The sequence below is a fragment of the Lucilia sericata genome, unplaced genomic scaffold (assembly GCF_015586225.1).
Source record: "Lucilia sericata isolate MDLA Ls3-8-SP2 unplaced genomic scaffold, ASM1558622v1 Contig000968F_arrow, whole genome shotgun sequence".
In the NCBI taxonomy this organism is placed as follows: domain Eukaryota; kingdom Metazoa; phylum Arthropoda; class Insecta; order Diptera; family Calliphoridae; genus Lucilia; species Lucilia sericata.
This window is the reverse complement of record NW_023994951.1, coordinates 143,267-161,380: the sequence shown is the minus strand read 5'-3', so window position 1 is coordinate 161,380 and position 18,114 is coordinate 143,267. Positions and strand designations below refer to the sequence as shown.

The window sequence follows — 18,114 nt, the reverse complement described above, 5'->3', positions numbered from 1 at the left end:
TATCTATCTATCTATCTATCTATCTATCTATCTATCTATCTATCTATCTATCTATCTATCTATCTATCTATCTATCTATCTATCTATCTATCTATCTATCTATCTATCTATCTATTTTCGACTGAGCCCAAATTCCGATTAGGCGCTTCTTAACCAGAAAGAACTTATAGTGATAATAACGTGAGGATCAGTAATCACTAAAATTTTTCAACAAAAGTATGCGCTAGAATTTCAACAAACCTCTTGCGTCAGCAATTCTCCATCCACTCTGAGATTCGTGTCCTGACATTTGAATAAAGGCCATTTTGGGCCACTTTTGAGACATTATAACTGCTCCAAGACAACTTTATTTAACTAAAGATATCTCGAATAAGAATGAAGAGATGTCAGTGGACTTACAGATGACATACAACATTATACAAAAAAAGTTATCTTGGCGCTGTTATAAGGTATCAAAATTTCCTTTAGAAAAGTATAACTTGGTCTCAGAGTTTCAACTTTTTTTCAAATTTTGTTGGCCTGTGATTATCAAACCTTCTTTTTAACTTCTGTCCTTAGTCATTAAGAAAAAATTTTTGCAAATTATAAAGTAAAAAAACAATTATTTTTTTTTTATAAAATATTTCAACTAAAATTTATTTAAAAATTATTCCAAGTGTTGCAGTTGTTTTTTTTTAATTAAGATTTTATACAAAAATTATAAAATTAACTTAAAATTATAATATTAATATAGAAAATCAATACATTTTTTGAAATTATATAAAAAAAAAAAACTTACAAAGAAATATCGCAAAGTTTTAAATTGAGGTAGAACTTATATATTAAACAGTAAATTAATATTAATTTAAAATTTAACTCTTAAAGAGTTAATTATAAAGAAAGCTTATAGGAGTTACTAAAATGATAAAAATAATAATAATAGAAATTAAATAAAAAAATTATTTATTTAATAAGTAAAGCTTAAAGAAAATTAAATAATAATTAATTTTTTAAATTGTGTCATTTGTGTTGAAAAAAGTCTTAAATTAAAAAAAAATAAAAAATTAAATGCTGAGTATATTTGAGGTAATAATTAATTGCCAAGTTAAAGAGAAATAATTTAAATGCTTTAATTTTTTTTGTTTAAGTTATTAAATGCATATTTTTATTTATTTTTATTTTTTTTATTATTATTATGACAATTTTTTATAAGTTTTGTTTTGCTTTTTAAACATATTTATTAAGTACTACTGGATTAATTTTTAGATTTAGGGTTTTAAGCAACAGCTGGTGTTTTAATTTTAGTTTTGAGTGTAGTTTGTGGATTTTAAGTGCTTTTAGTGGGGGTGTATGTAAGGGGGTGAGGGGGTTGTATTTAAATACTTATTAATTAATTTAGTTTTATATAAATTGGCAAGATTTATGTTTTAATTTTATTTTTAATAATAATGTATTTTTTTTTATTAATTAAATTTAATTTTTTATATAATAAATTATTGCATTTTGTGGGGTTAGTAGTAAGTAGAGTTTTTTTTTATTATTTTTAAATTTAATTAATATAAATATTTACAGGGTTTTTATGTTATTTTTTTAGGTTTTTTTTTTATATTTTAAGTTTTTTGAGGTAAACAAATTTATGTGTTTTCACTGACTTGAGTTGTTGTTTGTTAAAAAAAAAATTATAAAAAATTGAGGTAGTTTTAAGGTTTTTTTGTAATATAAAATGTATTTTGTTTAATTATTTAAAAAGGAATGTCTTTTTTTTAGTTTTTTATTTGTTCCTGAGTTTATGTTTTTTAATAAAAATATTATTTTTTTTTATTTTATAAGGAAGTCAGTTGTGTTAGGAAGTTGCTGAGGTGTTTGTTGTTTTTAAGGTTTCAATCCCAGTTTCTATTAAATGGCACATTTGAATTACTGTTATATTTTTTTTTTTAAATTCTTGAGTTAGTTTTTAAATAAGTGATGTTGTTGTTGTTATTATTAAAAAAGCCAGTGTTTTTTTTATATAATAAGTTAAATAAAATATAAAATTATTTTTTCTTTTTTCTTGAAAAAACCTATAAAAACTTAGTAAACAAATTTTTTAAAATAAAATTATTAAAGCAGAGTTACAAAATTTCAATTCACTGTGGTTTAATTCAACTCAAAAAGGCACTTGAAATTAAATTTTATTTTTTAATAAAAAAAAATTATACTAAAAGCAACTAATTTCAACTAATTCCTTTAAAAAGTAATAACTTCAAATTTCATTTAGTAAAGAAAAGCATGTTAAAACTTAAAAAACAAGTTTTTTTTCTAAAAAAAAACACTCTGCTACTTTTAGTTTAAAATTTAAACATTTAATATAAATATTTACAAAATTTCTAATATTACTACTAATAATAAAAATAAAAAAAATAAAAAAGAAATTATAAAATAAACTCTACTACTAAAAAAGTTTAAATCTAAAAATTGCTTTAAATTGGTTTTGCGTGGGGTAACTTTAATATAAAACAGCTAACGGCAAAGAGTTCTTTTAACCAGCTTTCAGCTCTCTTCTTCAAAACTTTTTCAAAAATCTCTTGCTAACTTCTAACAGTTCTCAGGAAAAAGCTTGCCAGCTCTTTTGCCTTAAGTTCACTTCTTTCACTTAAACATCTCTCTCTCTCTTTCTTTGCCGTTAACCGTTATAGAGGTATATATTTTTGCCTTAATTTTGTTTGATTTTTTTTTAATAATATTGCATTTTCAAATACTTATTTTATTTTTCCATATATACAATATTTTTTAAATTTATCTTAAAAATATTTTCTTTTTCAAAAAATTTTAATTAAATTTTTTAAAGATTATTTTTTTTTTTAAATTTCAAGGTAAATCGTATACATTAGCGATTTCCCTGTTATAAATTTTCCTTAATAAAATTCTTTTTTCAATAAACTGGTATACATTTTTAAGGCTTCTTTAGTTTCAATTTTCAATTCAAATTTCTTATTTTTTTTGAAAAATTTTTTTTTAAACTAACTTTTAAAATAAACAATTCAATACCCATTTTTTGCATTATATTGATTGCATTACTAATTTCTTTTTTAAACTCTACCATATATTAAACTAATTATTATATGTATATATGTATATATATCTCCATATAAATATATGTTTTTAACTAAAAAAAATTTAATTTTTATTAAAATTTTTTCCACCAAAAAAAATTTATGTATTATGCACTCCTTCATCTTCGGAATAATTATCCTCATTATCCGAACCCTGTTGTTCATGATGTGAACCCGATTGATTATTACCATCTAAACCCAAATCCATAGGTTCTGAGGGATCTCTTCTTAAGTCATTATTATGTGTGGCAGGTGTATTATTATTGGTTGAGGTAGTATTCTCATTATTGGGTGTACTAGCCTGTTCACGTCTCATAATGGGTTCAATAGTAAGTCCTGAATTATTAGCTGCTGCTGTTGAAAACGCTGTACCAGCGGCAGTGCCTGCCAATTTACTCAAATCGAATTGGGGTGGTATTAGACCGGGTGGTATTTTATCTAAACTATGACCCATGGCATTGAGTTGGGCCATTTTGGCGGCATGTAAAGCAGCGGCGGCAGCATGTTCTTGCGACATACCCATGCCTAAAAAGAGGAAAAGGGGTAATTAGTAAATTCGTAGGTAAATAAACTTTAGAAGAATTGATTTTAAGAAAAGGTTTTTGTAAGAGGTCTAGTTTATAGACTAGTCTCTAAACTGGTTAATGGACTTAAGTCTGGACTAGTCTATGATCCAGTCTACTAACTAGTCTACGGACTAGTCTATAGAACAGTCTATTGACTTTTCTATGGACTAGTCAATAGACTAATCCTTGACTAGCCCATGGACTAATACATGGCCTAGGTTATAGTCTAGTCTGTTTCATTGACTAGTCAATGGACTGATACGTGACAAGTCTATTAACTAGACTTTTGACTAGCATATAGACTAGGCCATTGACTAGCGAATGGATTAGTATATTGACTAGACTATTGATTAGTTTATGGATTAGTCTATAGAACAGTTTATTGACTTTTCTAAGGGCTAGTCAATCGACTAATATTTGACTAGACTAGCCTATAGACTAGTATATAAACTAGTCTATTGACCAGTATATAGACTAGTCTATTGACTAGTCTATTGACTAGTATATAGATTAGTCTATTGACTAGTATATGGACTAGTCTAGTATATAGTCTGATCCATTGACTAGTTTATAGTCTGATCCATTGACTAATCAATGGACTGATGCATGAGAAGTCTATTAACTAGTCTATTGACTAACATATAGATTAGCATATATACTTGTCAATTGACTAGCCAATGGATTGACTAATCTATTGACTAGCCTATTGACTAGTATATAGACTGATCAATTAATAATTCTATGGACTAGGACATATACTAGTCTATTGTCCATCACATGAACTAATCTATTGACTAATCTATCAACTGATCCATGACTAGTCTATTGCCTGGTCTATTAAATAGTCTATGGACTAGCATGTGGATTAGTTTATTGACGACTATGTGGACTAGTCCACAGACAATACAATATTGATTTTAAACCTAAACTCTACTTACCAAATGTATTCTCTGTTATAAACTGCAAATATGTATCCAATAGCGATTGACCAGCAGCATTACTAGTGGGTATTTGTCCTCCAGCCAAATCCTTCTGTTGGCCCAAAGCAGCTGCTGCGGCAGCCGCTGCAGCCTCATTACGTATACGCGATATGGTGGTATTAGCATGACCAAAGTTACTCAACAAACTCTCATGATAACGGCTCAAATCATTACTGTTCGTACTGCCACCAAAACCAGCACCAGTAGTCAAATCTTCGGGATCGTCATCGGAATCATCCATTTCATCTTTCATGCCTACACCCATATTAATATCAAGTTTCTGGCCATTAGCACCCGTGCTATTGGTGGGAGAGGCGCGAGCTCTTAATTCAGCAGCTGAAATTTTAACACCAGCCTTGGCCAAAAGACGTGAAGCTAATTCGGGATCAAAAGCGCTGGGCATGGGTAAAACGGGTAAATCTTTGGTGGAAATACCACGATGTTGACGAGACATATGAGAGTGTAAGGAATTGCGGGATTTGGCTACAGTACCGCACAAAACGCAACGATAACCGGGACAGACAGTGTGTTTATCTTCCAAATGAGTACGCAAAGTATGGGCTGAACGATAGATTTTGCCACATTTAGGGCAAGGACGGGGATCGGTGGCACGTACACGCATTTCCAAAGAGCGACGTGTAACTAGAGTAGAGAAAAAAAGTAAAAATATTATTAATTTTTTTATTTTATATTGTTAATTAATTATTTTTTTGTTTTCTTTTAATAAAAATTCATTTTTGTTTTTTTTTATTATTTTTTTTAATTTTTTATTTTTCTCTTCATTTTTTTTTAATTTTTATTTGAAAATATATTGTATATATTTGCCTTTTCTTTGTCTTAGTTGTTGTTTTCTTTTTTTTAATATTTACTATATAGTTTTCCTTTTTTCAGTTAATAATACTTAAGGTTTTCTTTTGGGGTTTTTAAATCAACTAAATTAATAACTTATATAACTTTTAACTAAATAGGAATTTTTATGTGTTTTTTAAAGGAATTTTTCTCTTTTTCTTGTTGCTGTTGTTTTTGTAGGTACTTCCTAAAATTGTTTAAATAATATATATTTTTTAGGAATTTTAAACATTTTCTTTCTTTTTGTAAAAAAATTCTTTCAAAAATTGTTAATTATTTTACTTAATTTTCTTTAAATGTTTTTTTTTTGATTAATTTAATAGGAACCTGTTTTTTTACGTATTAAACATTGTTGTATTTTTAATTTTTTTATGCATTTGGTTGTTTTTAATTTGGGACTAAAGGTTTAATATTAATAAGTTTAAATTATAAAAAAAAAAATTTCCATTGCACAGAAAAGTAGTTTGAAAATTTTTAAATTTTTCTTTAGAGAATTTAAAAGAAATATTTCAAGACCTTTTTAAATAGTTAAATAGCACTTCAGCAGCCGCCAAAGAAAGCTTTTACATGATTATAACAGTAATAGTGGTTTTATAACAGTTAAATGCTAAAAGCTTTCTCTTGTGCTTATACATGTATAAAAAGCAAACAAAATTGATTAGAGAGCTGCGTTGTTGCTCTTTGGAGAGAGATGAATTTAAGAACTAATGAACTCGAGAACAACTGTTAAGCAAACTCTGGGGATTTTAAGTAAAACTTCTTTAACAAAATTTGCTTTAAATTAGAGCTTTATTTAATTAAGAGAACAAGAAAGAAATTTTTAAATTTTAGAAAACGAGAGTGCTCTTTATGAGTTTAATGCAATCGGCAAAAAGCTTTCTCATGAGCCTTTATGTATAAAGTATCTCACAACACTCATTATAAGTTAATAAACAGAATTATAGAGCTTTCTTTTCAACCAATAAACTTTCAAATAACACTTAAGCAAGTGGAAAAGAGAAAGAAATTTTGAGTTAAGGTTTTAAATAAAACTTGAAGTAATGAAAGTTTTGTCATGAAGCTTTATATGTATAACTTTCATTGTAACTTAATAAACCATAAGATTGAGCTTTTTCTCAAATGGTAAACTTTTAAATAACACTTAAGCAAGAGAGAGAGAAAGAAATTTTGAGTTAAAGGTTTAAAATAAAACTTGAAGTGGGGAAAGCTTTGTCATTAAGTTTTATATGTATAATATAACTCATAATTCATTCATTGTAACTTAATAAACCGAAAGATTAAGGCTTTTCTCACTCGATAAACTTTTAAATAACACCTAAGCAATAAATAGAGTGAGAAATTTTGAATTAAAGGTTTTAAATAAAACTTGAAGTAATAAATGTTTTGTCATATGTATAATATATCTCATAGCTCTCATTAAAACTTAAGAAACAAAAAGATGGAGCTTTCTTCACAACTAATAAACTTTTAAACAACACTTAAGCAAGAGAGAGAGAGTAAGAAATTCTGAGTTAAAGGTTTTAAATAATACTTGAAGTGCAGAAAGCTTTGGCATGAAGGTTTATATGTATAATATAACTCATATAACTCTCATTGTAACTTAATAAACCGAAAGATTGAGCTTTCTTCTCAAGCGATTAACTTTTAAATAGCACTTGAGCAAAAGAGAAAGTAGATTTAAGTCAAAGTTTTTAAAAAAAAACTTCAATTAATAGAAACAGAGAGCAATATAATAGAGATTTTTTTGCTGCTAAAAGACTTTTCAATAACTCTTGTTAAGCAAACGAGCTTTCGAGTGAAAGTTTCTTAAATAACACTTAAGTTAGAGAGAATATTGTTCTTTCTTTAATTATCATCCATTAAAAACTATAAGCATTTCAATACGCCCTTAGTTGGCATAAACAAAATGGCGACCACATTTGACAGGATTATCACATGGACATGGCCTATCGGGAAGTTTCGCTCAGAGTACAAAAAAACCAAACTTTTAATAGGCAGTTCTTTACCCGATTTTTTTTTTTAATATTCGAAATTGTTATAATTTTTGTAAAATTTTCAAAAACATTTTTTTTACTTTTCAATGCAATTTAACTTAAAATTAAAAGTTTTTAATTAAAAACTAAATTTTTTTGTAAAATTATAGTTTTATGGAAATTTGAGCTCTGTTTTATTATAGTTTTTATTCTGTTTTTCTTTTATGAATAGTAGCAATATTATTTTTTTAATTATTTACTAAGTTTATTTACTAAACTATACATTTGTTATCTTTTTTTTAATTATTTAGTTATTTTTTTATATTATTTATATTTTTACTTAATATTTTAAAGATTATTTATCAATTTTTTTTTGTATTTTTTTAAGTTTTTTTTTTTTTTTTTTGGCTAAAAATATATTACGCAGGCACATTCTATTTTGTTTCAGTATAATTTATAATACTTTTTCTTTTAATTTTTAGAGTTTAGTATATAAAAGTTTACATTTGAAATAAAAAAAATAATTTACAAGAAAATAGAAATTTAAAATTTTTCCCAAAAAAAAATTTAAGTTTAACACGATCACTGATCAAAGTTATGAAAAATTAAAATTGTTATAGATTTTTTTTTTTTAAATAACTTTTTTCTTGTAAATTATTTTTATTTTTAATGAAATTTTATTTTTTTAGTTGATTTTATCTACAGTTTTTTTTTATTATAATACTGTTTATATTTGTTTTTTATTTACTATTTATATGCGTTTTATTTAATTTCTTTATTTAACTTACTAACTATAGGATTTGTTTTAAATAGTTTTTTTTCTTCTTTCATTTTTATTATAATTATTTTCTTTACTTTACTAAATTACAAATTTTTTTATGTTATTTAATTTTTTTTATATATATTTGCATAATACATTATTGTATAGGAACGTATAATTTTGTGTATATATTTCATTTCATTTTTTTTTTTTGTTAATATATATAAATATTAGTTATGTATAGATTTCAAAAGTTTTTGTCTATTTAATAGACAGTTAATTAATTAATTGTTATTTTTATTATTTGTTTTTTTAGGAATAAATTACAAAATTTATTTAGTTTAGTTTTCTAACGCATTTTTTCACTTTTTAGGAAAGTTTTTTAAAAACTTGTTTTGGAAATGGTTTCTTTTCATTATTATTATGAAGAATTCTTTAAAATTTTGAAATTTTCAAAGAGATTTCCTTAAAAAACTTTAGAGTGTGAAATTACCTAAAACTAACGCATAAGTTCTTTGGAAACCCTTTAAAAAGGCTAGAAAATTATTTAAAAACCTTTAAGCTACTGAGAGAATTATTCACTGGTCGCGTCTTAAGCTGGATATATATTTATGAAGTTATAAATCACCTAAACATCTCGTTCAAATATGCCTAACAGCAAAAAAGCGTTCAATTAACGAAAGAGTTCCTTTAGAGACTACTAAGCATAAGACCGTAATCTTAAATAGCACTCTAGTTAGCAGAAGTTATGCAATCTACTAAATAACTTAAAATATATCAAAAGTTCCTTCAAAGACAACTAAGCATAAGATAAAAGCTCTCTGTTAAGCAAGAGAGAACATAAATCTGTACAGAAAAGAGAGAGAGAGAAAGTTTGTGAGAGAAATAATTAAAAATTATAAAGCAGAAGTTAAAAAATCTACTTAACAACAAGAAATCTTTCTTTCAAAGACAACTAAGCATAAGACTAAAGCGCTCTGTTAAGCGAGAGAGAACATAAATCTATACAGAAGAGAGAGAGAGTTTGTGAGAGATATAATTCACAAATTATAAAGCATATAGACATTAGAATCGATTAACTAACGAAAGTGTTCTTTCAGAGACAACTAAGCATAAGAGAGTGTTGTTGAAAAGTACACTAGCTTTTAAGCTTGTACCCTAATCTAAATACAAATTCTCTACACATTATTTTTAAACTTTCTCATATAGAATTTTCAATATGTAATGGGAGAATTAGAACACTGAAGCATTAAGCCGGCAAGAGAGTTATTAAACAAGATTTTATAAAGATTTCTATCGAAAGAGAACATTCATTTAACTTTCTCGAATAGCATCGAGTTATTTCGTACACATAAACCAGCCAGAGAGAGAGAGAGATATAAACCTTGGAAAAGAGAACACTAGAACTATGGATAGAGTTACTAAAGAGCTTTTAAAAAAAGACCAAATTCTTTTAACACTCGAATAGAATTGAACACTTAGGCCAGATCCAGGGAAAGAAAGAACTTTTAGAAAACATTAAGTTTTCAAAAGCTAACTGTAGTTAACGAGACAGAGTTTATAAAACTTTTAATAGCGAAAGAGAACACTAGAAGTTTTGGAAAAGAACGCTTAAGAGGGAAAGAGCTTTATAGAACACCATATGCTGAAGAGTTCTTAAAGTTATCACACGCTAGCCAGAGATGTTTTGAAATACAATTTTGAAACTCTTTTAAAATATGTTTAAATTTTTTATTAAATTACCCTAAACTTTCGTCTATATAATCACCATATTGGCGATATTTCTACATATCTTTTTTGCTTTACACTTATTTACGGTGTTGTTATATCTTTGTAAATATCTTATTTTTCTTAAATTTTACCTTAAGGAAGCATTTTGATTATTTGTTTATCAAACTGAATTCTTTTGTTTTTAATTAAGCCTTTTTTTTTGGTCTACAATATAAAACTAAACGTTAAACGTATACGTTCTTTGGTTTCTTTTTTATCTTGGAATGTTATTGTTTACGTTACACGCTTTCAAACTAATCACCCTCACAGTTTCATTTAAAATCCGGCCCACCCGCAAAAGGTCCACCCGAAGAACGCATTGCTTTCATTTTCGCCCATTGGAGTGTATGCTTAATGCGCATATGATTACGCACCGAATTGGGATGGGCAAAACGACGACCACATTCGATGACCGGACAGACAGGACTATCACGCGGATAATGACGATCGAGATGTTGGCGAAAGACACGCTGCTCTAGGGGAGTTTCGCAAAGAGGACAAGGTAACATGTAGTTGCTACTGGAAGCAGCAGCTGCCGCAGCATTGGCTGAAGCGGCAGAGGCGGTGGCAGCTGCAGCGGCTGCTGCTGCTACGGCTGCGGGATTTTGAAAAAGTTCGGGAAAGTCGCGAGAACGACTAAAGGCTATTGTACGGGCCATCAAAAGATTGGCGGTTAATTGTTGTTGATGTGTTACAGCAGATTGTTGTAATTCATCTAGATATTGTTGTTGTTGTTGCTGCTGATGTTGTTGATGTTTGTGCTGTTGATGCTCCTGTTGTTGTTGCTGCTGCTGCTGTTGATGTGAATGCTGATGTTGCTGTGCTGCATGTTCTGTTCGATGTCTTTGATGTGGAGGCATTTGTTCTGTAGCATCTGTTATCATATGTTGCTGATGTTGTTGTTGATGTTGCTGCTGTTGTTGTTTCTTGAGTAAAGCCTGATACAAAGTCGATTCACTATTATGCCTAGAGGTTTTCATAGTCAACGATATGGCCGATGATATCGAGGAAGCACCATCATCATCTATAAAATTCTCATCATCACTATCATGCCACGAACGTATAGAACGTGCTGGCGATGAATTGGCAGAACGATGTTTAATTATATTATTGTTTAAATGAGAAACTAACAAATGATTTTGTTCTGGGCTCAAATGAGCTGCAGTGGGTCTATGGGGCGGCGAATTCGTTTCCCTTGTTTCTCTTTTATCAGCCATTGTCGCCGAGTGTTCGCTTAAAGTATCTTTATTGTGTTGTGTTGAGTCTAGCTCTTTAATATCTTCATCTTCTTTAAGTTCCTCTTTAATTTGTGTGGTACTTAAAAATTTGCCCAGATTTTGCTGTACATCTGCAGCTGCCGTTTAGGTAATATAAGATTTAAGGTAAATTTTTTGTTTGTTTTTTTTTTGTTTTTTTTTTGGGGAATAATAATGAGAAATTATTATTTGTGTAATAAATATGCAAAATGCTTGTTCTAAATAACACTAGCAAGTCTAAATATTATGATTTTTAGACCTAGATCTTTGTGGTTTTTAAAATTTTGATATTGTTTTTTTTTTTTACAGCAGCAACAGCAACAACAGCAGAACTGAATACTTACTTAAAAAGTTTTTCTTAGATTTTTTTTGTATGAAAGCCAATTGTTTTATGGGTTGTTTAGATTTTAGCCGATTATATACTTTTTTAAGGGGTTTGGAAGGGAATTTTAACATTCAGTTCTAAGGTTTTAAAATTGCTGGATTCTTAGCCAATTTTGTTTTTTTGTGTGTAAACTTAAAAATTATTTTTGCCAATTTGTTATAATAGTAAATTAAAGATCAGGGTCTTTAGCATAAAGTGCTTATTGGTAAAATAAAATAAAAAACATTCATATTATATACAATATTTATATTTAAAAAATAAAATTAAAATAATTACATCAAAAATGCATACAAAATAAAAATTGTTAAATATTTTTATAATTTAATCTATTTTAATTTGTTTTTTTATGTAAAAGGGTGAAAAATCTTGCTGTATACAAAAAATTTTGTTATTTTAAAATGTAGAGACTAAATTTAGCTACATTTCTTTATTAATTTAAAAAGTTATTACGTAAAAATTCTAATTTTTACTAAATTATGTTTGAAACGCCTAAAAGTATGCAACATTTTCTTTAACTTTAGAGAAATATGTTGCCTAATTTCTTGTACAGACTTTTTTTAGTTTAGTTTTTAATAATTTCAAAAGAAACTCTATATTTTACCAACATTTCTTTGAAACACCTTAAAGTATGCAGTATTTTTTCTTAATTTAAGAAATATGCTTAAACTATTGTATAGTTTTAGGTTTATATATTAACAAACGACTTTCAAGTTATTCAATATTGTAAACATAATTAGTATTTAAGAAATATTTTATTGTAACAAAGTTTCCCACTAAAACTAACTGCCTACTTTTGGGAAAATTAACTTAAAATATAAAGTTTAAAGTTTTGAATATAAAAATTCATGATTGTTGTTTAAACATCTTGAAATTTTTCAATGGCAAAGTAATATAGTTAAGTATTTAACTGTGAAAAAGGATACCCGGCCATGAAGGTCATTCTCAGAACACATATTGTGGAAATTGTCCAACACTAGGGAAACGTCGAGAGAGAATCTAAGGTGCTGCATCACTAGCCCCGAAGGATATATTCAATATTTCACCAAACAAAACCGTTATTTTCATACGTAATTAAAAACTGTTATGGTGAACTCACGGGCTGCTCGAAAGATCCAGTGTTTAGGACCCTCTCTAATCTAACTGCTAAAAAAGTGCCTAAAAGTAGGCAATGTTTACTTTAAGTAAAACTATGTATTAACTATTTAAGTATATTTAAACTTAAAATTTTTCTTAATTTATTATGTTGTTTAACATTTGAGAAATTTTCTTTTTTAAGAGATTTGATAACAAAATTTGTTGCCTATTTATAGGAAAATCCGCTAAAATTATGTTGTTTGGGAATGTTAATATAAAATATCTTGGTTTTTATTTAGCGAGATCTATAAGTTAGAAATTTAAAAGAAAATTGCTTATGTAGCTCCTAAAAATAGGTAAAACCCCCTAAAAGTATGCAGTATTTTCTTTAAATTCTACAAAAACTCATATTCATATTTTTATAAGTATTTAAATTTGAAATTGCTTTTAACTGTTTATCATAACAAAAATTTAAATTTTTATAAAAATTTCAATATATGATGAAATTTTTTTAAAAATTTTATTGCCTACTTTTAGGGTTGTGCATTAAAAGGTCCTTAAAGTAGGTTTTATATTAAAGTTAATATTTTTAGCAAGATAATAAGAACCAAAAGCAGATTTTTTGCTTTTTTACTTTATAACGAGCTTTATTGCCTACTTTTAGGCTGCTAATATTATAAAACTTCAACATTTTCTTTAGTTTTTACATACAAAATTAAGGAATTTATTATAAATTATATAACTTTAGGTGTGTTATAAATATATTAACACTTTCAACTCCCTTTTTTTACATATGCTAAGCAAATATTGATAATTTTTTCCTTTTAAAACTGGGTGTAATATTACTATTAATTCCAAAGGGTGCCAATCGGTTTATGTTTATAAGTAATATACAACTAATAGTAATAATCATTTTCCTATAACAAAATATCTATTTAGTATAATAAAAAAAGTAACGAATATTATGTGTAAATTATTTACTATTATTGAGAATATATGTATGTATGCACAACTTACACACACATACATAAATATCGCGTGCATTAAATGCATTAAACTAATTCTTAATTTTCAGTTCGTATTGAATATAATAGTTTTTTTGTTGAACGATAACTAACTATTTATTATGGCAAATGGAAAACAAAACTGAAATTGTTATTATGATTATTGAAAACTAAACGCAACCCTCCCGTTTGATAAATATATATATTAAATAAGAAACAAATTCATAATAATAAAAATATATAAATTTAAATTATTATCCTATCAAAGGTATATAAATAACAATTTGATGAGGTTTAAAACAACAACTGATATGTGAAATAAATATATAGATAGTTTAGACAGACAGACAGACAGCCAGTTAAAGTTGAATAGTAACATATGCCATTAGTAAGGAATGTAATGAAGGTGTGTAAATTAAATATGTACTTTTTTTTTAAAACACTTAATTAGAAAGTATTTTTGTTATTTTGACATATTATAGGAATCCTTTTAAAAAAATTGACTTTTTTAAGACAGAAAATTGATAGATTTTTTAATGAAAAATCAAGTCATTTTAAAAGCTACAGAAATAAAGCTAATAATTCCCTATAATTATAATATAATATAATTATAATACTAACACATAGCTTTACTGCTAAACAAAACAAAATAATGTATACTTTCAGCTGGCCTACAAAATAAAGCCTATCTTAAGGCAAATTTTTATTTTAAATCCTTCATTACTTATGTAAAACTCTAGCAAATGAACTTTTTAAATTAAACAATTTATATTTTTTCAATTACTAACTAATCAAATTAAATTTTATTATAAAATTTGAAAAAAAAGAATATTTTTCTAATCAAATAAATATTTTATTTATTATTTTGTCTAAGGTTTCTTATGAAATTAATGTATGTTTGAGTGTGTGTTTATATATGTATAAATAAAACTATAAAAACCCTTAGCAACTGTACTAAATATTATTACATATTTAGTTTTTGACAAGCTTAAAAAATATTGAGTTTAGAATTTTATATAAAAAAATTTTTTATATATAACAAAAAATTTATATATATTTTTTTTTAAATATTTTGCATATGAACACAATAGTTTTTTGTGTTTAGGAGTTTTATTGTATGTGTAAAAACTAATTTAATTTTTACACTTCAATTAACATAGTTTTTTTTGTTTGTGTGTTGTACATACATACAATATTATAATAAATAAAATGCATTTTAAATTAAAAAAGAACTCATACTATAAGTATGTATATACCTATATAGGATATGTTTGTTTATATACATCAAATTGTATATATTTATATATGTATGCATGTAGATGTATACATACTCCATAAGGATGTCCTTTCTTTTGATTGATAGACGCATAAAATGCATTTGATAAATATTTTATGAGCTCTTTTTTTATATATGAATGTATGTAGATAAATAGTAATAGTTATATACTAATACCCAGCAGTTTTAAAGGGAATTAAAGTATCCATTTTAAAACAATATTTTCCCTTAAATTTCTAACCATTTAAAGGACTCGTTGTGAAGTAAATATTTGTTATAAAAAGTAAAATTCCAGCGTTACTTCAATATAAAAATATTGTACTGCCTAAAAGTAGGCTTCATTTTTCATTTGAAAACTTTTTTTAATGCCTAAAGCCTATAAAGGCCACTAAAACTAAATTTTGTTCTAGGAAAAGGTAATTAGTTAATATTTTTCCTTTACTGCCTAGAAGCAGACAACATTTAGTTCATATTTGCAGTAAATAGTTATAGTGAATTGTAATCACAATAAATTAAACATAAATTATTGTAATTTAAGAAAGTATTAGGAAAACAAGAAGAAATGTCTTCACAATCACAAAAAATTAAAGAGTTATTAGTATTTTTTCAATACTCCTAAAAGTAGGCTTAATTTTTTAGATTTTTTTAACAAACATCACGAACTGACGGGATATACTCGAGTTTATAAGTGTATAAGTAAAGAATAGCCACAAGATAAAATCAAATATATATTTTACATACATACATATGTATGTATGTATCACAATATTCACATACAAATGTATACAAGTGTGTGTTTATATATTTAAACTCTTAAAATATATAAAAAATTAAAAAAAAAATCTTTTTTTTCTCTCTATATAAAATAGATACCTGTCATGTTATGGTTTGATACATGCAAAGTAGATTTGAAAAAAAAGAAAATTTTAGCAAAAATTTAAATATTAAGATTTATTTCTCAGCATATTTACAGGGGCAGAGGTGGGGGTTTTGAGTATAATGAATTTTATATTTAATTAATTATGCACATTTACACTTTTGTAGTTTTCAATATTTTTCTCTTTCTAAATTCTTGCTTAGTTTTTTTCTTTTTGTAGCAACAACTTTATACATATATACATATATATTTTCTGCATATTTGCACACGCATTCAAACTCCTACTATTCTCTTAAATATAAAACTAAAGCTTTTTATCTTACTCTGTCTATCATTGTTATGATTATCTAGCAATATCCTGTTATAGGATACTACTACTTCTACTGCTAACTACTAGTAGTATTAGTTAGCAGTCTTGTTTGTTACCAAAGTCAAATCATTTGGAAGTTGTTGTTTTTTTGTTTTGTTTTAAAAAGCTTGTGATAAATATTTTCTATTGCTCCTTGTTCTTAGAACAAAAGAACCAATTGAAAATGATGCATTTTACATATATTATAAAGATATATAGCTGTATTTATTTAAGCAGAAGATACAATATTAGAAAACCCAATAATTACGCATATATGCACAATTTTCTTTTAATATTCATCTAAAGCATTTTATAATGAATGAATAAACGAATGAATCAAGTGTGTGTGTGTTCATAGTTGAATATTATAAGCAAATGAGTGGCAACAAAACATAAAAAAACAAAAGTGCAAAATAAATTTGCTAAAAAAATAATAATAAGGAAACAAAGGATTTACAAGTTGTTAAAATGATTTTATATATATAATAAAAATATTTAAAATTTTCAAGCTTTTATAGGAAATTAAAAAAAAAATTAAATTTGTAGTTTAAATTGATTACCATTTAAGTTCAAATTTTCACTAAACTATTTGATTGTTTTAGTAATTTTGTACAAATTGTAGAATTTCCCAAACGTTTTATTATATATTTTCTTAGTTTATTAATGGGAAGAGGTTTTAATATCTCCTTACTACAAACCAAAACTAAACTTTATTTGGCTTCAAAATTATATTAAGTTAAAGAGATATTATTATTGTCTGAAAATCGCCTAAAAGTAGACTTTATTTTTCATTATTTTGCCTAAAAGTAGGCTTCATTTAAGGCAAAATTTTATTAAGGGTAAGAAGTCTTAATATTTCCTTAATACAGACCGAAACTAAACTTCATTTGGCTTCAAAATTGTTTTAAGTTCAAGAGATATTAATATTGTTTTAGAACCACCTAAAAGTAGACTTTATTTAGCATTAGTTTGCCTAAAACTATACTTAATTTAAGGCAACACTTTATTAATTGTAAGAAGTTTTAATATCTCCTTACTGCAGACCAAAACTAAACTTCATTTGGCTTAAAAATTGTATTAAGTTAAAGAGATATTAATTTTTTGTTAGAACCGCCTAAAAGTAGACTTTATTTAAACAACTAAATGTTAAATTGTAAGTAATTAAAGAAATTTTAGTATTTTCTAAAATTAGACTACATTTAGCTTAAAAAACTTAAAGTTATATTAGTATTGTCTTAGAACAGCCTAAAAATAGACTTCATTTAAAGTTAAAAAGTAATAATTTGTATGAAGTTTCAATAAATCCCTATTACAGCCTAAAACCAGACTTCATTTAGTTTAATTTTTACAAAGTTAAAAGGGTAAATTTAGGCTTTGTCTTAGAACCGCCTAAAAATAGACTTAATTTCTTAATCTTAAATTGTCCGAAGTTAAACTAAATTTTCTATACAGTCTAAAAGTAGACTTCAGTTAGTTTAAAATTGTTTTAAGGCAGCCCAAAAGTAGACTTAATTTAGATGAATTTCCATAAAGTTAAATAATATTATATTAGAAACGCCTAAAAGTAGACGTTATAATATATAAAAAGATAAATTTCATTAAATTAAATAAACTAAACTAATACTTTTTGGCCCTTGATTGACCAATTTATTAACAACATGAATCCTTCTCCAACTCCTAACAAGGGTGGTATTATCCTTCACAGATGAATACAATAACTTGTTAAATATTTTTATGTCTAATACTTCAAATTTTTGTTTAATTTTCAGCAGCCTTTTTAATTTTATGACTTCATTATATGTGTTATTTGATTTCTTAGATACGAATTTTTTCTGATTGAAATTATTTTTATTATTTTGCATTTTTTTTCCAAATCTTTGACCAATTCCATTTTTAATTTTATGATCACTTATAAAAGAAAACT

General features: G+C 26.0%; 1 protein-coding gene across 3 annotated transcripts in view; it reads right to left on the bottom strand.

Moving 5' to 3' along the window:
• Positions 1-2,419: 2,419 nt before the first annotated feature.
• The window catches only part of LOC119609366 (protein abrupt-like), a 96,459-nt gene continuing 80,764 nt past the window's right edge, over positions 2,420-18,114 (bottom strand). For 2 of the 3 annotated variants that reach the window (XM_037964115.1, XM_037964116.1), the window contains exons 6-7: positions 4,576-5,259; positions 2,420-3,596 (exon numbers count right to left, since the gene is read on the bottom strand). In XM_037964115.1, coding sequence (XP_037820043.1) covers positions 3,172-3,596; positions 4,576-5,259 — 1,109 coding nt within the window. In that variant the 3' untranslated portion in view covers positions 2,420-3,171. Of the gene's footprint in view, positions 3,597-4,575; positions 5,260-8,594; positions 11,324-18,114 lie in introns of those variants that run through there. The other variant, XM_037964117.1, reaches the window with a different exon arrangement.